This window comes from Zea mays, chromosome 5, assembly GCF_902167145.1.
Source record: "Zea mays cultivar B73 chromosome 5, Zm-B73-REFERENCE-NAM-5.0, whole genome shotgun sequence".
NCBI classification, from domain to species: domain Eukaryota; kingdom Viridiplantae; phylum Streptophyta; class Magnoliopsida; order Poales; family Poaceae; genus Zea; species Zea mays.
Genome location: NC_050100.1, coordinates 174,173,865 through 174,197,430, shown reverse-complemented (window position 1 = coordinate 174,197,430; position 23,566 = coordinate 174,173,865). Strand labels below are relative to the sequence as shown.

The 23,566-nt window shown below is 48.7% G+C and overlaps 2 protein-coding genes across 7 annotated transcripts; one reads left to right on the top strand and one right to left on the bottom strand.

Moving 5' to 3' along the window:
* The first annotated feature begins 3,376 nt into the window (after positions 1–3,376).
* Positions 3,377–4,880, top strand: LOC100384130 (uncharacterized). The gene has a single exon (NM_001176712.2). It carries the CDS (start codon positions 3,507–3,509, stop codon positions 4,368–4,370), a length of 864 nt encoding a protein of 287 aa, NP_001170183.2. The 5' UTR covers positions 3,377–3,506; the 3' UTR covers positions 4,371–4,880.
* Positions 4,881–5,949: 1,069 nt separating this feature from the next.
* On the bottom strand, positions 5,950–17,054 carry LOC103627260 (Transducin/WD40 repeat-like superfamily protein). 6 transcript variants are annotated; one of them, XM_008647547.4, is made up of 9 exons: positions 16,726–17,054; positions 8,724–9,226; positions 8,100–8,642; positions 7,825–7,915; positions 7,245–7,402; positions 7,106–7,157; positions 6,920–6,996; positions 6,743–6,839; positions 5,950–6,632 (listed from the first exon to the last, which is right to left on the bottom strand). In XM_008647547.4, the coding sequence occupies exons 2-9, from the start codon at positions 9,135–9,137 to the stop codon at positions 6,136–6,138; spliced, it is 1,929 nt and encodes a 642-aa protein (XP_008645769.1). In that variant the 5' UTR covers positions 9,138–9,226; positions 16,726–17,054; the 3' UTR covers positions 5,950–6,135. The 6 variants fall into 6 exon arrangements, with proteins under 6 accessions (XP_008645769.1, XP_020394145.1, XP_020394146.1 ...); XM_020538556.3 differs by having other exon boundaries at positions 8,724–11,144; positions 16,726–17,009; XM_020538557.3 differs by having other exon boundaries at positions 7,245–7,315; positions 16,726–17,006.
* Between the last annotated feature and the right edge of the window lie 6,512 nt (positions 17,055–23,566).

Genomic DNA, 23,566 nt, shown 5'->3' with positions numbered 1-23,566 from the left:
GGAAATCGTTGTGGCGCCCTAGCTAAAAATCACCGGATGTTCAATGTGCACTGGACAATGTCCGTTGTGCCAGGCCACCAACGGCTACACACCGTACAACGGTCCACCGCGCGATCATCGCCGACCACTTCAGCTCGGTAACGATTGCTAGGTTGCACTAGACTGTCCAGTGTGCGAAGCAATCGAAGGCACGCAACGGTCGACTCAGCCGTGGAAGGAAACAATCATTGACTGTTCAGTGTCCAGTGTGCACCGGACAGTCCGGTGCACCTGCAAACAGAAGGACATCTAGAGTTGCCAAATTAAGAACCAACGACTCCTAGGCTCCTTGGGGCTATAAAAGGGACCCCTAGGCGCATGGAGCAAGTACCCAAGCATTGAGCACACTACAACTCTGAGACTCCGGTACCACGCCTCCAAAGTGTTCTAGAGAGATTTGAGCACATTTCTTGTATCGTTACTCTGTCGTTTTGTTATTGAGGTCTCTTCTTCACATTTTTGTGTGTTGTTGTTGCGTTGTGCTCTTGTGTGCGTATTCTATTCCCTCTCTTACTCTTGTTTTGATTGTGATCACTTGTGTAAGGCTTGAGAGACTCCAAATAGTGGAGATTTCTCATAACTAGAATATTGTGAAATATAAGGAATAACTGTGGTACTCAAGTTTGATCTTTGGACCACTTGAGTGGGGTTGAGTGCAACCTAGTCCATTGGGATGCCACAACGTGGAGTAGGCAAGCATATTACGCTTGACCGAACCACGGGATAAAAATTGTCGTGTCTCTTGTACCATTTACATTATTGCAATTTTTACCTCTTCCTTGTTCCAATTATTCACTTGTGATATTGCTCTAAGTCTAAATTAAATATTGATAGAGCAATCAAGTGAAAGGAACTTCTCTCTACTCACAAACTTGGTTTTAATTCTCTCCAACTCACATTTTAGCTCAAGCTTGTGTGGTTTGAGTTAAGTTTTGCAGGATCACCTATTCACCCCCTCTAGATGCTCTCAATTACTACTTACTTATTTTAGGAGAAAATAACTTCAATGGTAAAGAAATTCTTTAAAACATATTCTAACTCAATTTATGGAGAATTTTACTAAATGCCCATCCTATGATGATTTTCAGGTGTTACAGTTCTTTTCTACATTTGGCAACCATCTACCAACTTTCTAAAATAATTGGTTGCATTATGTAGGTAATGAAGGTGGGCTTTGACATTTGTAATTTATTTATTTTTGACCTGGATAGATTAAAAAAACTAAACCTATGTTTAGATAGATATTGAAGAATCATAATTTTTAACTCCCAAAGTTATTTAGTAACTCCCTAAATCTAAGATTTAAAAAGCTAAAATTTACATAACTATTGATGTTGATCTAAGAGGGTAGCCTAGCCTCTCCTATCCTAGCATCATGCTCATGTAATGTAAGCCGTAAAGCGGCTGCTGACCTGCTACGATCACGTACGACAGTTCTCAAGTTAGAATAGAATACATCCAGAAAGCCTAATTCCTGCCATGATGCTTCCACCATGTCGCCAAAAAACTAGATATAAGTGCAAACACCGGGACACGCAAAAGGGCCTCCATGTAAGCTTCAGTAGGGGCCCCTAAAATCTCAGGCATGCCCTGTCTCTAGGTGCTCTCAGATGTCTTCTTCCTCACGAAGAACACTAGAGCTCGCCCTTGGGAGAGATTCCGTCGAGGAGAGTTCCAATGCATATCTTGGGATCGACAGGCCACCCCGGGTGTCCCTGATCGGCGGAGAGTCGAAGAGAGATGGTTGTGGCAACTAAGACTAGGTTGTATCTACTCCTAGGGCATAAATGATAAAGAAAGTAAATAGATTTATTCAATTGAAATGTATTCAGGGTTTTCAATCGGTCGTACCCCTTTATATTTGTAGAAAAGAAGGTTTGGAACTATTCCTAGGCGAGATCCAACAGATCTCATGTGATTAGATGGATAAGAATGTGCGGGATAAATATGATCGCTCGAGTTAATCTGATCATGAGTTTCGTGGATCATCCGATCCACATGGTCAGACCGTCCAGTCGTGCCCAAGTGTCAAATATGATGCTCAACGCCATTCTTTTTTCCCAATTTTCTCCAATTTATATGGTGTAAAATAACCAAACAAGACCTTGGTCACATCAAAAGCCATGGTGCAACTCGGCAATATGGTCACGCCACCATATGTGGCACGATTAATGTTGTTGTGCTAGCAATCTTGTTGGAAGGCCACCAGCCCTGGCGTGACCCAGTCACGCCATGTCGCTTGGTACTCATTTGATTGGAAGGCTTCTCTTTTGATTGTTCCGTCTTGTAACGAGAGTTGAAGATATCGTTGTACGAAAGCTGCCTTCAGTAGTTGGTAGAAATTAGAATTTCCTTGAGCATACCTTTCATCTCAAAGTATGCATTATTCTAGAAAAGAACGAAGCAATTTTCCTTGTTGATCAGTTGCCCAGAGCCCTTTTCAAAAACCATCAGCATTGTCTTAACGTCTTGTACCTTTCCAACAGTAGCCCTAAAGAAAACAGAGAATCATCCATGTTTCCTTGCCAGGTATCATTTTGGATAAACTATCAGCAAGCAATAGAAATAGATATGGTCAGAGCGATCGCCTTGGTGTGGGCCTTATGGTTTGTCATGGAATACATTGTTTATAATATTTATATTTAGAGTCTTAGATAATGTTATCATACAAAAAAATACTTTAAATTATGACTCAGCCAAAATACACCTTATTAGACCATTCTCAATACACAGCTTTATCGTACTGTTTTTAAAATGTCATATCAATATTTGTCTAGAAAACGGTGTACACGAGTTTCATCCTTATAAAAGTCTCTCGTGTCTCTTATTGTTAAACTGTATGTCGTATTATTCTGCTTGTCTACGTAGCATGTCATTTAATAAAAATAATACTCTCATAAAATGGCCACCGAGAATGTCATTCTCTTGGTTTGTCTCATTACCTATGAGGGCAGCGCTAGTAGCAGCACTAAAAGTGCATCAAGCCAAATCCAGGTCGCTGCCGTGTTCAGTTCAGGTTCAGCCGACCGAGGTGCGCCTGCCGCAAAGACGAGTACAAGAAAGTCGTCAAGGATGAAATCAATGACGAGCTGCTTTAGGTTTGCTCAGCTACGCACCACCGTAATCCATAGGTTAATTAAACTAATCATCCTTTCCAAAGCGAGCGACCCTCTCAATCATAGAGCAGTGGCCAGCATTTAGAGCGAGACGGTTGGGTTGGGTTGGGCTGGGCTGGGCTAGCCAGCCTAGCCCGTCGACTTTTCGGTACCCGTCGGCCGTCGTCAACAGCACACATGGAGACCGGCTCCTCGCTCTCTTCCTCCTCGCGTTGAACCATTCCACCCGCCTCTCTCCCCTCCTCCGCCGGGCCGCAGCTACAAAGCCCGTACGGCTTGCGTCCTCTAGCTCCGGCTCGCCGTCTCCTCCCGCTCCCCTCAGCTGCCGCCCGCCTGCTGCAAACCCCGCACATGGATGCGTCCTCGGGCGACCGCTCGTCGCCGCGGAGCCGGCAGCTGCAGGGCCCGCGCCCGCCGCGGCTCGCCGTCAGCAAGGACTCGCACAAGGTCAGGAAGCCGCCCGTCGCGCCGCAGCGGCAGCAGCACCAGCACCAGCAGCCGGCCGCGCAGCTGCAGCAGCAGCAGCACCAGTACCACCAGCAGCAGCAGCAGCAGGGGCGGCAGCCGGTCATCATCTACGACGCCTCGCCCAAGGTGATCCACACCAAGCCGGGGGACTTCATGGCGCTGGTCCAGCGCCTCACCGGCCCGGGCTCCACCTCGCAGGCCCAATTCGACGCCGCCGCCGCCGCGGCGGGGCCCTCGCACCCGGCGGCGATGGAGTTCGAGCCGCGGGAGTTCCTCCTCTCGCCCACCGCCGCGCTGTCCCCTGCAGCGCGGCTGGCCGCCATCGAGAGGTCCGTCCGCCCGCTGCCGCCGCACCACGCGCCGGCGGCCGTTCCTCCCTACTTCGGCGCCACCAACGACGACGGCTTCTTCCTGCCCGGTTCGGCGGACATGGACAGCCTCTCCGCGGCCCTCGGCCCGCCCGCCGGCCGCCCCGGCATCCTCTCGCCCGCGGCGCTCCCTCCGGCGGCCTCCACGGGGCTGTTCTCGCCGATGCCGTTCGACCCGAGCTGCCTGTCGTGGCTGAGCGAGCTGAGCCCGTTCCTCCCCTCCGCCGGCACCCGCGCCGCCGCGGCCGGGCTGCTGGACCAGGCGCCGTTCGCCCCCAGCCCGCGCAGCAGCTTGCTGCTGTCCACGCCCACCATGCCGTCGCCGGCCACCTTCTCCGTGCTGGAGTTCTTCAGCAGCCCCAACTTCCCGGACCTGTAAATCTCTAGATTATTGACCTCACAACAATTCAATTCTACTGATCGGTTCCATTCCATTACGACACTTCGCCGTTGCCGTCCGGACGTGCAGTGCTGTGCGTGCAAGCAACTCGAGAAATCATCCGTGCCTCACCGAGCAACACCCGGTTAAGTTTTACTGCAATCTCATCGCTTGTGGGTCAGTTGTTTTTTCTTCTAATAACAAATCGTAGTGTATTATTAGAGTTTTTTTTTCCGCGTCGTGTTTCGTCATTCGTGCTGGCTTGTGGGTCAGTTGCGAGAGGGCAAACAAGTTGGCATCCGCCACTGGTAGGCTGGTAGCTACTGATTCATTAATTAATTGATTGGTTAGAGTATGAATTTTCCTTCTTTTAAACAAACCTTTCTCCGTTTGCATTCGTCAAATGTACGTGGGTAGGTAGGAGGCTGCTAATGTTTTGTGCCTCTTTTTATTTCTATCGTTTTTCATTATTGTTACTAGTAGTATTAGGTGATAATATATGTTACTGGCAAGCGAAGGTGGTGATGACTGATTGTATGCATATATTCCGTACCATAGTTTGATAACCCTGGACCTGGATCCCGGGACTTGGTCTCACGTTGCGGCGAAGAAAATGTTTTATGATTTCATTTCATGGCCACAATATGGAATTAATTAGTGCCAAAACCAGCTCGACGTCAGCGAGCTTTGACTTTTTTTTCAATGGCGCGAGAGATCGGCTCTGTGACTTGCCATCGATCTGTCGATGAGTACACGCGCGCGCAAGACAGCAGAGAGCGAGTCCGCCTGGTCAGCCGACGGCGCCGGAGGCGTTTGGCGCTCGCACGGCGCCGCTCGTCGCACACCTTTCACCTTTGGTTGGTATCGACCATCCAAAGACATTTAAGATGTCTCTGACTCACCGTTCGCTCGCGACAGCTTTTTTAATAAATAGATATCCTAATCGCTATACTTCCTCCGTTCACTTATATTTGTCACTATAATATTCATGACGATCGTTTAACTAGATTTATAAAATATATTAGCAACATTTATATTTTAGAATAATTTTACTATAAAAATAAATTCAAATATATATCAATGATACTAATTATGTACTATAAATATTAGTATTTTTTATATAAATATAGTCAGAGTAAAAAATGGTTGACTTTGAGAACCGAGAACAACCAACATTTATGGAAAGGAAGTAATATGTATCATGTTGAACTCAAAATACAAATGCGGCGCGTGGACGCCTGTGGTTGGGCAGCCATGGGCTAGTTCTCCTCGCCTCTCTATCCCACTTACACTTATATAAACAGTACAATCTATAAAGTAAAATAATGTTTTACACGTCTATATGCACACTTCGCAGACATCTTAAGGTACAAATATAAATTTTCCCCTAAGTCAATAACGATTAGATTTTAAACAATTATCTATTGACCTCTCTTTAACCATTTAAAACTACAAGTTGGTCACAGCACGTTATGCAAAGTTTTAATTCAAAAACCTCAAATTACGATTTTGAATAAAAAAATTAAGAGAGATGGTTACAAAAACTATAACGGCTTCAACATCGACTACGCTTTCCGGCTACACGGAAACCATTTGGAAACTCCATGCTCGATCAACTCAATGTACCAAGATCCCTGTTAATTAACGGCTCGTTCACAGCAAGTCAGCAAGCAAACCAATGTACACCCCTCCTCGTCCTAGAACTTTCATGAACTGTACAGTACAAGAAAGTAAGGAACAGTAATACAGCTCTGATCTCGCAAGCCTATAGCTTCACTGGCAGTCCATAGTTGTGGAAGCACCGGATGACCCCGTCGCTGCCGCCGGTGACGACGACCTTGTTCCAGGCGGCCGACACCTTGGCGCGGCAGTCGTCCATCCCGGCGCAGTTGACGTACCTGAGGGACGGCAGCAGCTTTTCCTCGGGCCACGTCGCGGCGCCCCTCGCGCCGTCTGCCGAGAACCACGTCCCGAACGAGCAGAGCTCGCGGTCGCGGCAGAGCGTGGGGGCGGCCCCCTTCTCCGGCGACTGGAGGTCTTCTTGTTGGTGCGCCAGACCCGGCCATGTCGCCACGGACGTGACGCCCTCCGAGAAGAAGTGCTCGCAGGAACGCACCCTTCTTGGTCCTCTGGTGCGGCTTTTGCCCCTTGCTGGTCTGTCCAAGTCCCAGATGTAGACGTTGGAGTCGGCACCTGCGGACACGAGGTACTGCCCGTCGGAGGTCAGAGACGGCGGCACCAGGACCTTGGAGCCTCGACGTCCTGCAACGGCCGGGGACCAAATAACAATGTGAATTCGTACTAGCAGACAACAGCCGGCTCGACTGTTTTAACCAAGGGAGTCTGGCTCTGGCACTGGCAGGAAATCTGACCTTCAAACTTTCGGTTGATCTTAGCTCCTCCATCAGATACTCGTATCTTAGAACCTGCTGATGCGATCAGGATCCGAGCAGGATCGCCGCACGAAAACTGCGACGCGAAACCGGTTGAGCAAAAATGTTTCTTATGAGGAGGAAGAAAAACACACTGACTGAACCAGAACAGCTAACCTGCAGGCTGGTGATCTGTCTACCAGCAGATTTCTTCTTCGTTACCTTCAGTACTTTCTCCAGTTCCACGTTTTCACCTACATTCAATTCAACTTTCCTTGTTAAGAGAAAACAATCCACGTTTTCACCTGAATCCAGTACTTTCTCGATGAACACACTCGTAAACATTAGAAACGGCTGTCGCACCTGCATGGTTATAGAACCGGCACCTCCCTGCAGCGATGCCAACGATAAGACCCTGAGGTGGGAAGAAATGACAGAGTTAGCACCCAGCTAGTGTTTAACGGAAAAACATCAGTGGCATTTTGATCAGGTTTCATTCAACCTGTCCATCTGGCTGGTAACCCACGGCAGTTATGATATCCTTTGCATCGGCCCAGTCAACTACTCGCCTCTCTGAAACATCCCAGACACGGACTTTACCGTCTATTGAGCCGCTAACAAAGTATCCTTCGTCAACAGGATTGAACTGAATGCATGTTACTGTTGGCAGGTTCATCATGAATAAGAAAACATCAGTTCCAAATTATGAAATGTTTCAGACTAGAGCCGTTGACCAAGCCTGGTACAGACAGGGACGTAGCCAGAAAAAAAATAGAATGCACTGAATTAAACCACTACAACCATATAACCTTTTTAAATCACTGACAATAGACATATATAATAGTAAATACATAATAAGATTATATTATATATGTTTTAAATTTTAGGAGGGACATAGTGAGACTCTATGGACTTAGGAGCGGTAGGGGGCTGGAGCCCCACCCGCTCCACTGTTGGATTCGTGCCTGGGTACAGAGCTTAGGTTGCAGAAAAAGAAACTTTTGGCTATACAAATACAACGAGTTTTACTGTATGATGTCAAAATGCTACATAAGGTTTCTGTTTTTAATGTTTGTGCATACCATAATCTCTGTGCTTGAATACTGCTAGACAGTCATCACAGCCAACTTTCCACATGCGTACAGTCTTGTCTTTAGATGAAGTCAAGAGAAACTGCAGAAAATGTTAAATAGTCAGTTTGCACAGAAAATTCTATATAGGGACAAGAACTCAGCTATATGATTTGACTAATGTAAATGTAAAGTTGTCAACATAACTTCACATGCATGTATTACTCCCACTTAATTCTCACATGTGACATGAGCCATCAAAGCATACAGGATAAAGAAGAGCTTACATTTGATTTTGACCATGTCATATCCAAGATATCACTTGTGTGGCCATGAAACTCATGCAGTGGTGTCTCAGCGATGTTGAAAACTTTCCTGGGTATTATGGCTAGGGCACGTCCCCGGCCTTTTCCCACCTTCATTTTCAGGCCCATATTTCTGTCCATGGATTTGACAGGCGTCTCTCTGATGTACAGATCAGGAGAGGATTCAACTTCGTGTATCCTCCAGATGCGCACAACGCAGTCTTCGCCCACACTCGCTAAATACCTCCCAGATGTACTGAACTTCATGACGCTGATTGAACCGCCGTGGGCATGGATTTCTTGGCACATGTACAGAGCAGAGAAGTCCATCCACTTCTTGTTTTGCTGATCAACTTTTGTTGCAAACAATGTTCCACTCTTCAGGCTTTTCATACGTGTGTCGTGCATACAGATTATATCTTCCTCCTCCTTTCTTTTGAACCTTCCACAAAAGCTCTTGGGATCATTTTGCTTCTCACTGAATTCTATTTCCATTCCCCTTGCCGGACTACGACCACTGCCCTTCTGCAAAAACAAATGAACAAGTTGAGGGAAACTAGGAAAACCATCTGACTGGTTTGTATTCATGGTTCTGTCTGTTCCAACCTCATCAAGTATTCCGGTCAGTTCATGGTGCTCGATTTCATCAAGCTCAAGCACGACGCTGTTCCTAGTACTATCTGGTGCAGATGCGCCATGAGAAAAAGACGGCCGATATGAAGAACAGATGCTGTTAATTCTGTCCTCCAGGTCGCGAAATGCACGATCAGCCAAAATTTCTCCCTGCCACTGTGAAAAGGTGATTCCAGTAGGAATAGGTTTAGCAAAGCCCATCCGAACCAGGAATCTATGCCGCCTTTCATTGACACTCAGCAATTCACTTGTCCAGAGCTCATCCTCAGGTCCCCATGATGCTGATAATTGTTCACTTGTGCTGCACCTAGCTGAAAAATATGCCGAACTTCTTGTATCATCAGATGTCTCCAAGAATATGTCATCCTGTTCATCGAAATCGGACATTTTCCTCAAGCTGCTATGTACTAAGAAAACCTATCACCGTGTAGGATGACACCTCCACATAGCCACAGTATAAATCGATGGTGGTAGAACTGCCAAAAAAACATGACAAAATGTAGAGCGTCAGGTCCACATCATGTGGCTATAGGAGAAATCATGATTTACAAAGGTTAGCAATAATTAAGGACGACAGATACGGTATCACAGAAAGTACTAGGTATTCAAAAATTAGAACAAATTGCACAGCACCTAATTGATCAGTAAAAAAATGAACACAATTAAACATCAGACGAGAATACGAGATGACTAAAGAAAGAGGTTATAGGACATCACAACACAGATGCAACGAGTAGATCAACACAGTGAGAACAGATGGTACTAAAACTTGCCCCACACACGCACAGATTTATACCCCTACTGCTAACTCAAACCAAAGCGCAAGTGTGTGGCAAAACCACAAAATCCTGGAGGAACATAGCAGAGGCTGCCATATCCTATTCCTACAAGAAGGCACTTCTTCTCGAAAGACGCAGAAAAATATGCATCATTATATTAGAGACAGGAAATAGTTTTACAATCAGCGAATCCTACATAATCGTGGAGAACAGCTGCTCTTCCCAAACACTAAACAAGTTGCATTACAAAGGCTATATTTGGATGCAAATTATTATTAGAGTAATATATTGGATAAATATTGTGCTACTGCAAACTAGTTTGGTTTTTGAATGTTGTCATGTGTTTCGATGCAACAGCCCTTTAACTTCTCTAAACCACCGCATTGCTAAAGGCCTAAAGCTATAGTGTTTTTAGAGTTTTAGCAACTCCATATGAAACATGCTTTTTCTAAACCACATTGTTATGGCAAGTGTGAACAGTACCATACTGATAGATTGATTTGATCAGGACAAGAAAAGAGATAAGTTTGATTCGATTAGTTAGGACAAGAAAAGATTTGGTTAGTTAAGATAAGAAAAGAGATAAGTTAGATTGATTTGGCTACGATATTTTTAAGGGTCAAATAAGCCTCTCTATATAAGGAGAGGAGATGCATCAATCTAATAAGGCAATAATTAAGAAGGAAAAAACAATTCCCTTTTGCTCGGTTGTAGACAAGGCCCATAGTCGTCCCCTTGTGCCCCATCAACCCTAGCCTCCACTATAACCTCTTGGCTTAGGCATCTGGTCCACTATAAAATGATATAAATTAAATTAAAAATGCCAATTTCGGAAACATATGTGTCGACACCCTTCGGACGACGCCATGGGATTCAGTTGGTTGTACACATGCAACTTCGTTGGTTGGATGGTGCCTTTCTAAGCCAAGCATCTCTATAGGAACATTGACATCTATGGTCATAATCACTAGCATAGCTCGAGGACGAGATGCCTTAGAATGGTTGAGCAGTGTTATGGCAAGTGTGAATAGTGTCGAACAGATACATTGGTTTGGTTAGAATAAGGAAATAGATAAGTTAGATTGATTTGGTTGGTTAGGATAAGATAAGGAAAAACTTGACCTGCGGGGGGTAAGACAGCCCCCGGGCATTGTATTAAGAAGAAGACCTTCTCACACAGGTCAAGAAAACCCCCGAACCCCTGCCCCACCCATACACAGCGGCATCGAAGCCCATGTGAGAACGACCACGACCGGGGCTGAGCCTTAGACCTGTGCTTTGGCGTGGGACAGACGAGGGGATTTTTTTAACCACAGCCTGAAAATTCGCTCCCACGGGGAGTCGAACCCAGGACCTGAGGAGTGCTACTCAGACCACCTAACCAACTCAGCTAGAGGCCCTTTCGCGGATAAGATAAGGAAAGAAAAGTTAGATTGATTTGGTTAGGATATTTTCTTAGGGGCCAAGTATGTCTCTCTATATAAGGAGATGAGATGTATCAATCTAATAAAAATAATAATTAAGAAGAAAGACTCTTCCCTTTTGTTCGGCTGTGGGCAAGGGTCTAGCCCATCCTCTTGCGCTTTCTCAACCCTAGCTTCCTTCAGGGACGGAGCTAAAAAAATTAAGAGACCACTACAACGATATAATCTCATTGAATCACTTACAACAGACAAAATATTGAAGTAGTATTATATTAATACACTGATAAATGATAAAAAGCCATCAAATGCATAATTAGATTATAATATGTATGTTTTATATTTTAGGAGGGGTTCTAGTGGGGCTCTATGGACTCGGGAGTGATAGGGGGCCCCACCGCTGGATCCGTCCCTAGCTATCTTCATACCAAGAGTCATACATGCCATAAGTTTATAAAACAATAGTTGCTTGGCATCATGGTTTTCTAAAACAACAACATCCAAATAATCAGTTCCTTAGAGGATGATACAAGCCTTCAAACATAGTGATTGGGCTACTTGTATATGGAGTAAGCATTCCTTTCAAAAACTAAGTGCTTGTATATTTATTTTTCCCCAAAATATGAAAATGCGAAGAATCCACAGGATCCCATATGACAAGTTAACTAATGTACGCTGACTAATTAGGAGCTCGTCCGCCATAAATTAAACCAATCCGGAGCTACCCAAGATGTTTAATGAAATATGTGATGGGTTTTCCCTTTATATTGTTTAATTTATGATAACTTTTTATAAGTCCTTATATTTCAGACAGATGGGATATTAAACAACACAAATGACAGGGACCACTATATTATTTGGCTAGTATTGCAACTATGTTGTGCCCATCCGGTCAATCCATCCTTCGTAATTGATAACTACACACCCCTATCCTTCTTAATTAATAATTGATTGGTATAACTTTAAGCAATATACTCCCTCTATTCAAAACATAATGATATTTGCATTAGGTCAAAGAAACCATTTTTCAGCCCTCTCTGGAAAACTGGTATGGATAGCCACCGGACCGATTCGGTGCGCCAGTAGCCAAAAGTCAAGTTTCTAGGCTCTTTGCATAAACGGTCCGGTCCGGTGCAACACAGTAGAACCCAATTCTTGCAAATTTATCCAATTCTTCTTCAACTTGATTTGGCTGCACATGAGGGTGTTCCCATGACTTAGGCAAATATATCTAGAGACTATCCAACTAGTCTAAGTCATAAAACTTAGTCGATTTGAATTCTATAACTCATATTCCGGTTTCAGCTCAACTTAGCTACAAAAATTGTGAAACTTAAAATCTAATCTTTACATTTGCTTTGGTTGGTTCAAATACATGCTAAGGGGTGTTTAGAACTTATCCAAGGTGTTTCAATACTGAAATTTCATCTTCTCCAAAGGTTACCCTTTTTTGGCTTGAAAATTGAGCTATTTTGGACTTAGAATCCTAGGAGTTGATTTTATGAACCTGTGAGTCATAAACTCAGCAAACTAGTTAGTCCAAATGGTTGTGATAGTAATCAAGCACCAAAACAAATATAAAAATGGATTAAGACCCATTTTCCTTTCACACACCAATATGGTTTATTAACCTCATAGGACCACATACGCTCAGACACCACATGAAGGAGAGAGGATGAACGGAGGTTGTTTGGTAGCATGTCAGGGTGGCTTGGTTAGAAAAGAAGTAAAGATTTAAGGAGAGAAGGTGTCGGGGAAATGATCCCCGGGCACCTGGGCCCCACTAATCAGTAGAAGGACGTGGGAAAGGTCCACCCCGGAAGGACCTATCCCCGGATAAACCCGAGGCACCGAGCCAAGGATCGAGCGAGGCGGAGACGTAAGGGGGGTCGAGCGGATCGAGAGGAAGCCAATCGAGTGAATTCCACGCCTAACCAGGAGTCCAGGACTGACTCGTTGTGCCGAGCCATAGAGTGTGAGTCGGTCCACTTTCCACTCATAACCTACGGGCTCTTAGGCCTATGGCCCACTGATGACCTATCAAGCTTAGGCCTGAGTGCACTGACCGCCTACAGGCCCCGCAACTCGACAAGCCGTGTCGAGACCTAGGCTACGCCGGCCAGGGGTCGGCGCGGCACAGAGACGACAATGCTGGTGTCAGAGCTCTTCGTCGGCCACGCCGCCCGCCATAAAGAGCACGATCAGGGAAACCTAGATGACCGAGGCATATACGGACAAACGCAACCTAACTAGAGTATAACACTTCATTTTACCACAACCCAGTAGCTCCTTCTCAAAGAAGCTACCGGTGATCGGCCCCACGTTGGCCTATAAAAGGAGGAGGACGACCACGAGACGAGAAGGACTAAAGTCGGGCATACACACTCGCCCACGGACTACAAGGCCAGAAGACCCGAAGGCCGGAGCCAAGGTGAGAGCCACCGTGACGTCCAAGGCTTAGTATAGAACTCTAGTCCCGTAGTCTTTGGGTATATCCACACACAAGAGACTTGGGAGCTTCTCCCTCTCTCGCCTGCTTGTAACCCCTACTACGAGCATTGAGCAACAAAGGTGACGGTAGCGTGAGACACCGAAGACTGGATGCAAGGACGTTCTGCTCGAACCAGTATAAATCTTGCGCGCACCGAGCACACCATCTGGACCACGAAACACGCACATACAAATTTACTTATCGGAGCGGGTTCGAAACACCGACAGAAGGTGTGTGAGAAAAGTGGAGGTTTCTAGTCATGTTGTTGTGCCACATTTCCCATATGAAGCAACACCCCTTGTACTACATCATTGAAACAATAGTTGTTTCAGTTGCTCAAAGCCTATATGGCAGCAATTGTTTACTCAAACTTCCAAGTCATGTTGGCCTATATTGGTGTTGCTCTAAATCATTTGTCCTCCATGCCTATTCTTCTTAATTGATAATTGATTGGTATGGCTTAGAGCCATATAGTCCCTCTATTCAGAAAATAAAATGATGTTTGAGGCAACAAATAATGGCTTTCCCAACGCAAGCTAATAACATTGTTAGCTTCAACTGAACCACCATCCACATAGCCATTGAATAAATGGAATAGATTGGTACAAACTATCTTGTGGTAAAAAATGGTCCTTTAACCTTTTGCTCATCTCTCTCGTCTAGGTCATCATTTGTCAAACTAGTAAGGATCTTTTGCCCCAAACACACTCTAGGAAGTATATATAATTTTTGTGTAACATCAAACTTTTAGATAAGACCAGCCCTAATGCACCAGTCCCATCGTTAGCATCTTAGGTCCATGTAGGCTTGAACACTACATGGAGGAGAGGGCAGGGGAAAGTGGTTTGGTAGTATGTCAGGGTGGCTTGGTTAGTGCAAATGAAATTGAGGAGAGAGAAGAAGGTGCGTTTGAAAAACTAAGGCTCATAGCCATGTTGCAGTGCCACATGTCTTAGATGAAGGAACAACCCCTCTACTACATGCATTGAAATAATAGTTGTTCATTATATGGCAACAACATTTTACTCAAACCTCCAACTTGTGTTAGTCTACATTAGTGTTGGTCTAAAACACGTGTACCCCATCCCTATCCTTCTTAATTGATAATTGATGGGTAAGCCTTTAAGCCATATAGTCCACATATTTACAATATAAATGATGTTTGAGGCAGCTAAGGAGTTCCCTAATGCAAGCTAATAATATTATTGGCTTCAACTAAAAACCGCCACCATGCAGATATAGAAGAAACAGAATGGATTAACACAGAATACTCTTTTGTTAAAATATAGCCTCTTTCACCTTTTGCTCATCACTCCTCCCTCTTAGCTAGCTCAACTTTGACTTAACTAGCTTATCTTTCGTTAAACCATAAGCTCTTTTGTTCCTACGCACTCTGACTTAGCCAGTCTAACACCCCAACTTATTTGTTAGTTTGCTAGGGCTATGTAAGCTTGAACACCAAGTGGAAGGGTGAGAGAGTGGAGGATATGGTTTGGTAATGTATCTAGGTGACTTGGTCAAAAAAGGTAAAAGTTTGAGGAGAGAGAAAAGGTGGTGTAGGACAGTCGAAGAGATTTTTTTAATATTAGCCTAAAATTCGTTTCCATGGGAAGTCGTACTTAAAACCTAAGTTTTACTTAGACCATCTAATCAACTTAGTTAGGACATACTTTTAAGAGATAAACTGCTATTGAATGCTAAAATTTAGTACTCCTGTTTAAATCTCAATATACTAAAATTTATCTAAAAATATAGTGCTAAACTTTAGCACCATTGATCTAAACAGGTCTTTACCCCCACTCCACCTCACCCCACTTAGGCCTTGTTCGGTTATTCCCATTATATATGGATTGGATGGGATTGAAAAAAATTTAGAAATACTTTAAATTGCTTGGGATTGAAACTCACCCAATCCCACTCAATCCACATGGATTGAGAGCTAACCGAACAAGCCCTTATAGGGCTTGTTTGGTTGGGACCTTGGCAAACTTGCTTGGGCCAGACAGGTAACTAGGCCATTGATTTTGAGTGTCTAGTAGTTGGATCTATCTGCATGGTCAGCACTCTCAGGCCAGGTCATCAACCAAACAGGCCAGTCTGTTGTTGAGCTGCATGTCCAGGTAAAGCAGCACTCCTACTACATGCGTTGGAGCATTGTATGTTTGAGTTGTGCAAAGCCTAATACAGCAGAAGATTTTTCGTAAAACTTGCAGCTTCGTGTTGGTCTGCATTGGTGTTGCTCAAAACATTTTGTTCTCCTCTACAAGTTGTTCTATCAGGCTATCAGCATATGAGACCACCAAATCCGAATGAGCTCGACACCAGCAGCGGAGGCGCGGAGCAGCGCCAAACTGGGATCCCAAGACAAGGCAGGCGTAGTAGACAGAGCCCGACAGCGAGGTCGAAGCAGATGCTGTAGCAACCCTGCTGCCCTGCCGGTCTGCCTGTGCGCTTGCACCAGGAGCACGGTAGAAAAGACAGCTGCCCTCCTTTTCCAATAGCTGTAGTAGACAGAGGCCGACAGCGAGGTGACAGCAGCAGGCGTGTGGCGGCGTAGCAGTGACCAGTTTGGCACTCTGCCGTGCCCTGCCCCTCGCCGCCGGCTGACTGACTGTATACGACTACGGCCGCGCGCGGGCGCGGGCGCGGGCGCGGCGGGGCAGGTCGGCCGCGGGCGTGCATTAAAAACCTGCGCCGCCGGCGCGGCAGACACGGATCTCCACCCGCGTCTTTTCTGTTCTTACAACTGGAGGACAAAGAGAGAGAGAGGAAAACGAGCCGAGGAAAAAAAAAGGAGGGAAGAGAGCGAAGTTCACTCTGAGCCGCCGTCGCCACTCCCAACGTTGGCCTGTCGCCGCTCGGCAGAAGCGCTTCAAAGGCAGCTCCCCGCTGAAGCTCACCAGTCTGAGCTCGCATGGTCCACGGCCACGTGAAAGATGGGAACTCCGGCCGCAAATAACACACGGTGAAACAGGCAGAAATTTCCAGGTGCGGAGCAGCGAAACAGACGCCTGTCAGGTTCAAGTAAACCATGACAGGACAAAGAGATGTGCACTATAGGCTCGCAAAACTCCCCCAACCCGTTGCGAGAATTCCATGGCGTACTGCACTGCACTGCACCGCACTGTTCCATTGAGATCGGGACAGAATTCGAGCACGCGCCCCGTAGGGAAAGAGGAACGGGAGAGAGAGAGCCCGGGGCCGATCCCATGGCATCCCATCCCCACCACGCCGCACGGGATCAGAGCATAACCACGACGAAATCAAAAGCGCGCAGCACTTACCCGCAGATCGCCGAACAGAGGGACCCTCCCGCCCGGGCAGCCGATCGGAGAAGAATTCTGCTCCGTCGTCGATCGCCGGGACCAGCAAGTGCCTCCAGAAAACCGACCCTCTGTCACTGGTCACTGGTGTGCGAGCGCGACGCTCCCCGGTCCCGGATTGAATGGCTTCGTCTGCCCTTCCCACCGAAGGAGCCGACCCTGGCCGTCTGTTTTTATATCTCGTGCGCCGCCGGCCGGATCGGGGGTCTTTCTCCCTCTTTCCTCGTACTGGTCGGGTTCTCTCCTCGATGGGGTTAACTGACAGGTGGGCCCGGTCATATTTCGTCCACGTGGACTTGCTGCTGCTAGCCTTCTTTTCTGTTCGAGCCTTCCGTGCCGGCCCGTGAACGTTCCATGGTGGGTTTCTCTTGCGTTTTCCTCACCGAATACATACAAGGCCTCTCTCTTTCCATGTGGAACGGTACACACCGCGTGACGTTGGCGAGCAGCTGTTTCTTACGCCGTCACACACTCACACCGCGTCAGTTACAGTTTCAAGTCACGGTGGTGGCTCTGGGGTGGCCGTCCGCTCCTAAAGTAATTTCGACGGCCAGGATCGTCTCACTTGCACGTGAATTATCGACTTGATGAATCATGAATATCTAACGAAGTGCGGTAATGAAAAAAATGTTTTTTCTTGGACCCTGTCCAGTTCTAATGGGATCGGCATACGGTAAATAATTCATTTGTGTTATTAATCCGTGTCCTTTATATGTACTAGCATATAGCCTATACGAACGGTCAGACGCTAATATGAGAGTGGTAGATGGCGGCATGATACTGAACGGGTAGAGAATGTCGACGTCACCGCACCTCGACTAGCAGCCTGGCCGGCATAGCATCACCAGCGGCCAGCGCTATAGATGGCCAAATAGATCGTCCAGCACGGTACTATTAGGCACTATTAGTAATTGTGTCGTATCATGCTGTGCCGGCACTAATACCTAACCAGCAGCCTAGGCACTACACTATAGTGTCTAATTGTGTCGTGCGGGCATTATACAACACTAACACCTAATAGTGCTCGTGACAGCCCAGGCACTATTTCATTTTAAGAGCTTAAAAATACAGAAGATCTTTAAGATTATATATATAACTAGCTAAGTGCCCGTGCGTTGCAACGGGAATATATAATACCAGTATACTACGATAACTTATATACAAAATGTGTGTTATATTGTTATGAGAAAATGTTTAATAATCAATTTGTGATCCTAGCCATACATAAATTTTGTTATTTTAATCTAGTTGTTTCACTATTACATGGCAACCATAAGTATCATACAGACTTCGATATATACCACGATTTGTATGGTCTCATCATTAGAGAGCACGTTCCACACATGCCGGAAGAAATTTCCTCGTACATCGTTAGTATCAGACACGCACCACCATACGCTATTGCTTAAACATAAAGGTAAGTGTGTTTGCGAAGAGAATTAAAGGCAGGTCGGCACAAAAGCTACCCTGACGGTGGCGAGGATGACGAACTGGTCACTGTTGTCGATCCTCCTCTGCGTCACCTCTGGCGCCAAGATGACGCCACAATCCTCGATATAGTAGTCGTCGAACGCGCGCGACATGACGAGTACCGATGACTCTTGGTTGGGCTGCCAAACGAAGTGCACCCCGGGCTCATCAGCGAGGTAGTACCCCTGGCCGTTGCACCACCGGATGCGCTACTCCACTACATACATCATGTTTGATGACACTCACACAACGTCAGCAACGTCCATCGTCCCAGCGCACAAAAATTCATGTCCGGTCAGTAGCGACTTACGTGGCAGGTTGGGCTTCAGGTGGACGATGAGCTGGACGGCGTGATGGCGTCGTTGTCGGATGCGGTGTCCACAACAACCCAAGAGTCGTTGACGTTGGCGACAACCATGAGGCCCCCCTGCTTAACGATAGACAGCGCGTTGCAGCTGCTCTGGACCGTGTCCAAGCGACGGCTTCGCGGGAGCTTGTCGTACATAGCGGCGCATGCGACCACGTAGGACTGCTTCTAGAGGTCGACTGACAGTCGCCAAGCTTCTTCTCGTCATCGATGAGTGACACCAACGCAAGTGCCTCCTGCTCATGGTGTTTGTTTGGGGTTTCAAGTAAGAAACATGGATTCATGCTTGGCGTTGGTTTATGAAAATGACTCACAAGTCTGATCCATGGAAAAAATATTACGAAGAAAAAATGTCATGCATGCAAAAAAGGGAATTTAAGTATAATACATTATTCAAACAAAAGAAATTGCAAGCAAAGCTCTTCTTTAAATAATATTACCTCCATCCAAAAATATAATTCAAGAATCTCGGTGATACTTATCTACTACTACGCATTGTGCAAGGGTAGCAAGTGAGCTTGATGAGAGATGTAGTAGATGTGTTTCCTGTCATAGTTATAGACATAAACACACATGTGGTGTAGCGGTAGCTACTCTTGGCCTTTGCTTGAGAGGTCATGGGTTCAAATCTCCTTGAGGACATGTGTGTTTTTTTAATTTTTGCTAGATGTGGGCTGTACGGGGGAATGGGAATGGGCTTTGCGGGGAGGGCGATGAGAAAGACAGAACAAATGGGAATGAGAGAACATAGAATGATGACAGAGCATGGGAATAAGAAACGCAAAACAAGGAATGTGGGAATGGTGGCAGAACAGGAATGATGGCAGAACACGGAATGACAGACTACTCTTGCAGCCTTAATAAGTAGTAGAGATTTTAGAATATGAATATTTATACCATTATAAAGTGAATTCATTATGTTTAAAATTATACAAATAACAATTTACAATCACATGCACATATCATAATCACATCTATATATATATCATCGGTTGGTCTAAGTCGTGTCTAACTGTGCCGACCACTTAATCGTGTCGTGCTCGTGCCGGGGTGGCGGCCCAAGCACGACACTTGCACTATATGAATCGTTCTCGTGTCGTGTCGAAGCACTACGGGGCGTGTCGTGCTTAGTGTCGGCCCATTTAGCACGACTCATTTGGCCATCTATAGCCAGCGCCCACATGATCGAGAGGCAGAGTAGAAGAGGTCGGATGGAAATAGGAAGCCTTGCAGCTACTAGGTAACGATGCGTCATCATCATCCCTTCACTGCTTAGCACACCTAGCTAGTCTATCAGTGCCCAGTGGGCTACTGGTGTGTTGCCATGCATGCGTTTTGCTGGTTATACGTGTTGCAGGGTTAGAGGAGGGGATGGAAAGGGATGAGGGATGATCCAAATAATATTGTTCATTAGATTTGAGTAAGGAAGAGAGGGTTATCTAGCAATCTGAACGGTTGGTTTTTATGATGTGTTAAGTCTGGATGTAATTTTTTGATGGATTTTGTCGGGGACCATAATTAGGGGTACCCTTAAGACGCCTAATTCTCAGCTGGTAACCCCCATCAGCATAAAGCTGCAAAGGCCTGATGGGTACGATTAAGTCAGGGATCAGTCCACACGAGTGACTCGATCACGCTTCACCCGAGCCTAGCCTCGGCCAAGGGCAGCCGACCTCGAGAGACTTCCGTCTCGCCCGAGGCCCCCCTTTTTACGGCGGACACACCTCCGGCTCGCCCGAGGCCTTGGCTTCGCTCAGAAGCAACCCTGACTAAATCGCCACACCGACTGACCAAGTTGCAGGAGCATTTAACGCAAAGGTGGCCTGACACCTTTATCCTGACACGCGCCCCCCGGCAGAGCCGAAGTGACCGCCGTCACTCCACCGCTCCACTGACTAGTCTGACAGAAGGACAGCGCCGCCTGCGCCACTCAGACTGCAGTGCCACTCGACAGAGTGAGTCTGACAGGTAGTCAGGCCTTGCCAAAGGCGCCATAGCGAACTCCGCTCCGCCCGACCCCAGGGCTCGGACTCGGGCTAAGACCCGGAAGACGGCGAACTCCGCTCCGCCCGACCCCAGGGCTCGGACTCGGGCTAAGACCCGGAAGACGGCGAACTCCGCTCCGCCCGACCCCAGGGCTCGGACTCGGGCTAAGACCCGGAAGACTGCGAACTTCGCTCCGCCCGACCCCAGGGCTCGGACTCGGGCTAAGACCCGGAAGACGACGAAACTCCGCCTCGCCCGACCCCAGGGCTCGGACTCCGCCCTGGCCTCGGCCGAACGACCTCCGCCTCGCCCGACCCAATGGCTCGGACTCGGCCTCGGCAATAGAAGACAGACTCAACCTCGGCTTCGGAGGAGCCCCCACGTCACCCTGCCTAGGGCACAGGCCCGCCACGTCAACAGGAAGCGCCATCATCGTCCTACCCCGAATCGACTCGGGTCACGGAGAACAAGACCGGCGTCCCATCCGGCCAGCTCTGCCGGATGGGCAATGATGGCGCTCCGCAAGCTCTGTGACGACGGCGGCCCCCAGCTCTCTTACGGAAGCAGGGCGACGTCAGCAAGGACTCGACCGCTCCAACAGCTGTCCCTCCGCCAGGCTCCGTCGCACCTCCGACAGCCACGACATCACGCCAGCAAGGTGCCAAGACCTCTCCGGCTGCCACATTGGCATGTACCTAGGGCGCTAGCTCTCCCTCCGCTAGACACGTAGCACTCTGCTACACCCCCCATTGTACACCTGGATCCTCTCCTTACGACTATAAAAGGGAGGACCAGGGCCTTCTTAGAGAAGGTTGGCCGCGCGGGACCGAGGACGGGACAGGCGCTCTCTTGGGGCCGCTCGCTTCCCTCACCCGCGTGGACGCTTGTAACCCCCCTACTGCAAGCGCACCCGACCTGGGCGCGGGACGAACACGAAGGCCGCGGGACTTCCACCTCTCTCACGCCCGACTCCGGCCACCTCGCCTCTCCCCCCTTCGCGCTCGCCCACGCGCTCGACCCATCTGGGCTGGGGCACGCAGCACACTCACTCGTCGGCTTAGGGACCCCCCTGTCTCGAAACGCCGACAGTTGGCGCGCCAGGTAGGGGCCTGCTGCGTGCTGACGAACAGCTCCCCGTCAAGCTCCAGATGGGTAGTCTCCAGCAACCTCTCCGGCCCGGGGCGGTGCTTCGTTTCGGGACTCTTGAGTTCATTTCCTTCGACGACAGCTACGACATGATACTTCTTCCACCGCCGCGCGACAACGACAATGGCGGCCGACAACCCGCCCGTCGGCGGCGGAATCGACGACACCCTCCCCGTGTGGTTGAAGAACAACATTCGAGCTCGCTCCGTTCTCTCCCCCGCCAGCGGAGGAGGAGGCGGGGCCATCAAGGCCAGGCGGGAGGCCGCGCTTCGTTGGCCGTCGAGCGAATCGACGCCCCCGACGGATGGCACGCCGGACGTCGACCTCGCGTTCGAGACGAAGGCAAGCGCCGTCTCCCCGTGACGCGTTGACCCCGAGCAAGAAGACGACGCCGGCGCGCTCGCGGAAAGCCTGCAGGACGTCGCCCTCGTACCTGAGATGACGGTGCAACCAGTCCCCGATGTGACTACGCCGCTCCTCGTCGACCAAAAGGTACCAACTAACTCCCATCTTACGTCATTTCGACTCGGCCTCAACCCGCCAAACGACCTCGCTTTGGCGGGCGCTCTCATTGAGGCGAGTGCAACCCCACTGGGGTTGCGTATGCGGTCGCCTTGGGACCGGCTGACGGACGTCTCGACCTACGGGCCCTCTGGGTCCGAGGAAGATGACGATCCCAGCATCTGTTGGGATTTCTCCGGACTTGGCAACCCCAGTGCCATGCGGGACTTCATGACCGCATGTGACTACTGCCTCTCCGACTGTTCCGACGGAAGCCGCAGCCTTGGCGACGAGAGCTGCGGCCCAAGCCGCGAATGTTTCCACATCGAGCTAGGGGATCCCTCCGAAGGCAACCATCTCGGCATGCCGGAGGACGGTGATCTTCCTAGGCCGGTGCCTCGCGCCGACATCCCACGGGAGCTAGCTGTGGTCCCCGCTCCGGCGGGGGGTTACGACCCACAACTCGAGCAAGTCCGCGAGGCGCAGGCCAGGCTCAACGAGGGAACAGGAGCGCTTGAGCCGATCCGTCGGGACGTCGGGCAGGTATGGGCGGGCCAACCCCTGGCCGGAGAAATACGTCACCTGCCCCAAGGTCTCCAGCACCGCGTCGCCAACGATGTCAGGGTCAGGCCGCCGCCCGCATCCAGCGGGGTTGGTCAGAACCTGGCAGCCGCAGCGATGCTCCTCCGCGCGATGCCGGAGCCATCAACCACCGAGGGTCGGCGAATCCAGGGAGAGCTCAAGAATCTCCTGGAAGGCGCTGCGGCCCGACGGGCCGAGAGCACTGCCTCCCGAAGGCAGGGATATCCCTCGGAACCTCATGCCGCGACTTCCCGATTCATGCGGGAAGCCTCGGTCTACACCGGGCGCACGCGTAACACCGCGCCTGCGGCCCCGGGAAACCTCGGCAACGAGCACCATCGACGCGACCGTCGGGCCCACCTCGACGAAAGGGTGCACCGAGGCTACCACCCCAGGCGTGGGGGGCGCTACGACAGCGGGGAGGATCGGAGTCCCTCGCCGAACCACCCGGTCCGCAGGCCTTCAGTCGGGCCATCCGACGGGCGCCATTCCCGACCCGGTTCCGACCCCCGACTACTATCACGAAGTACTCGGGGGAAACGAGACCGGAACTGTGGCTCACGGACTACCGCCTTGCCTGCCAACTGGGTGGGACGGACGACGACAACCTCATCATCCGTAACCTCCCCCTGTTCCTCTCCGACACTGCTCGCGCCTGGTTGGAGCACCTGTCTCCGGGGCAGATCTCCAACTGGGACGACTTGGTCCAAGCCTTCGCTGGCAATTTCCAGGGCACATACGTGCGCCCCG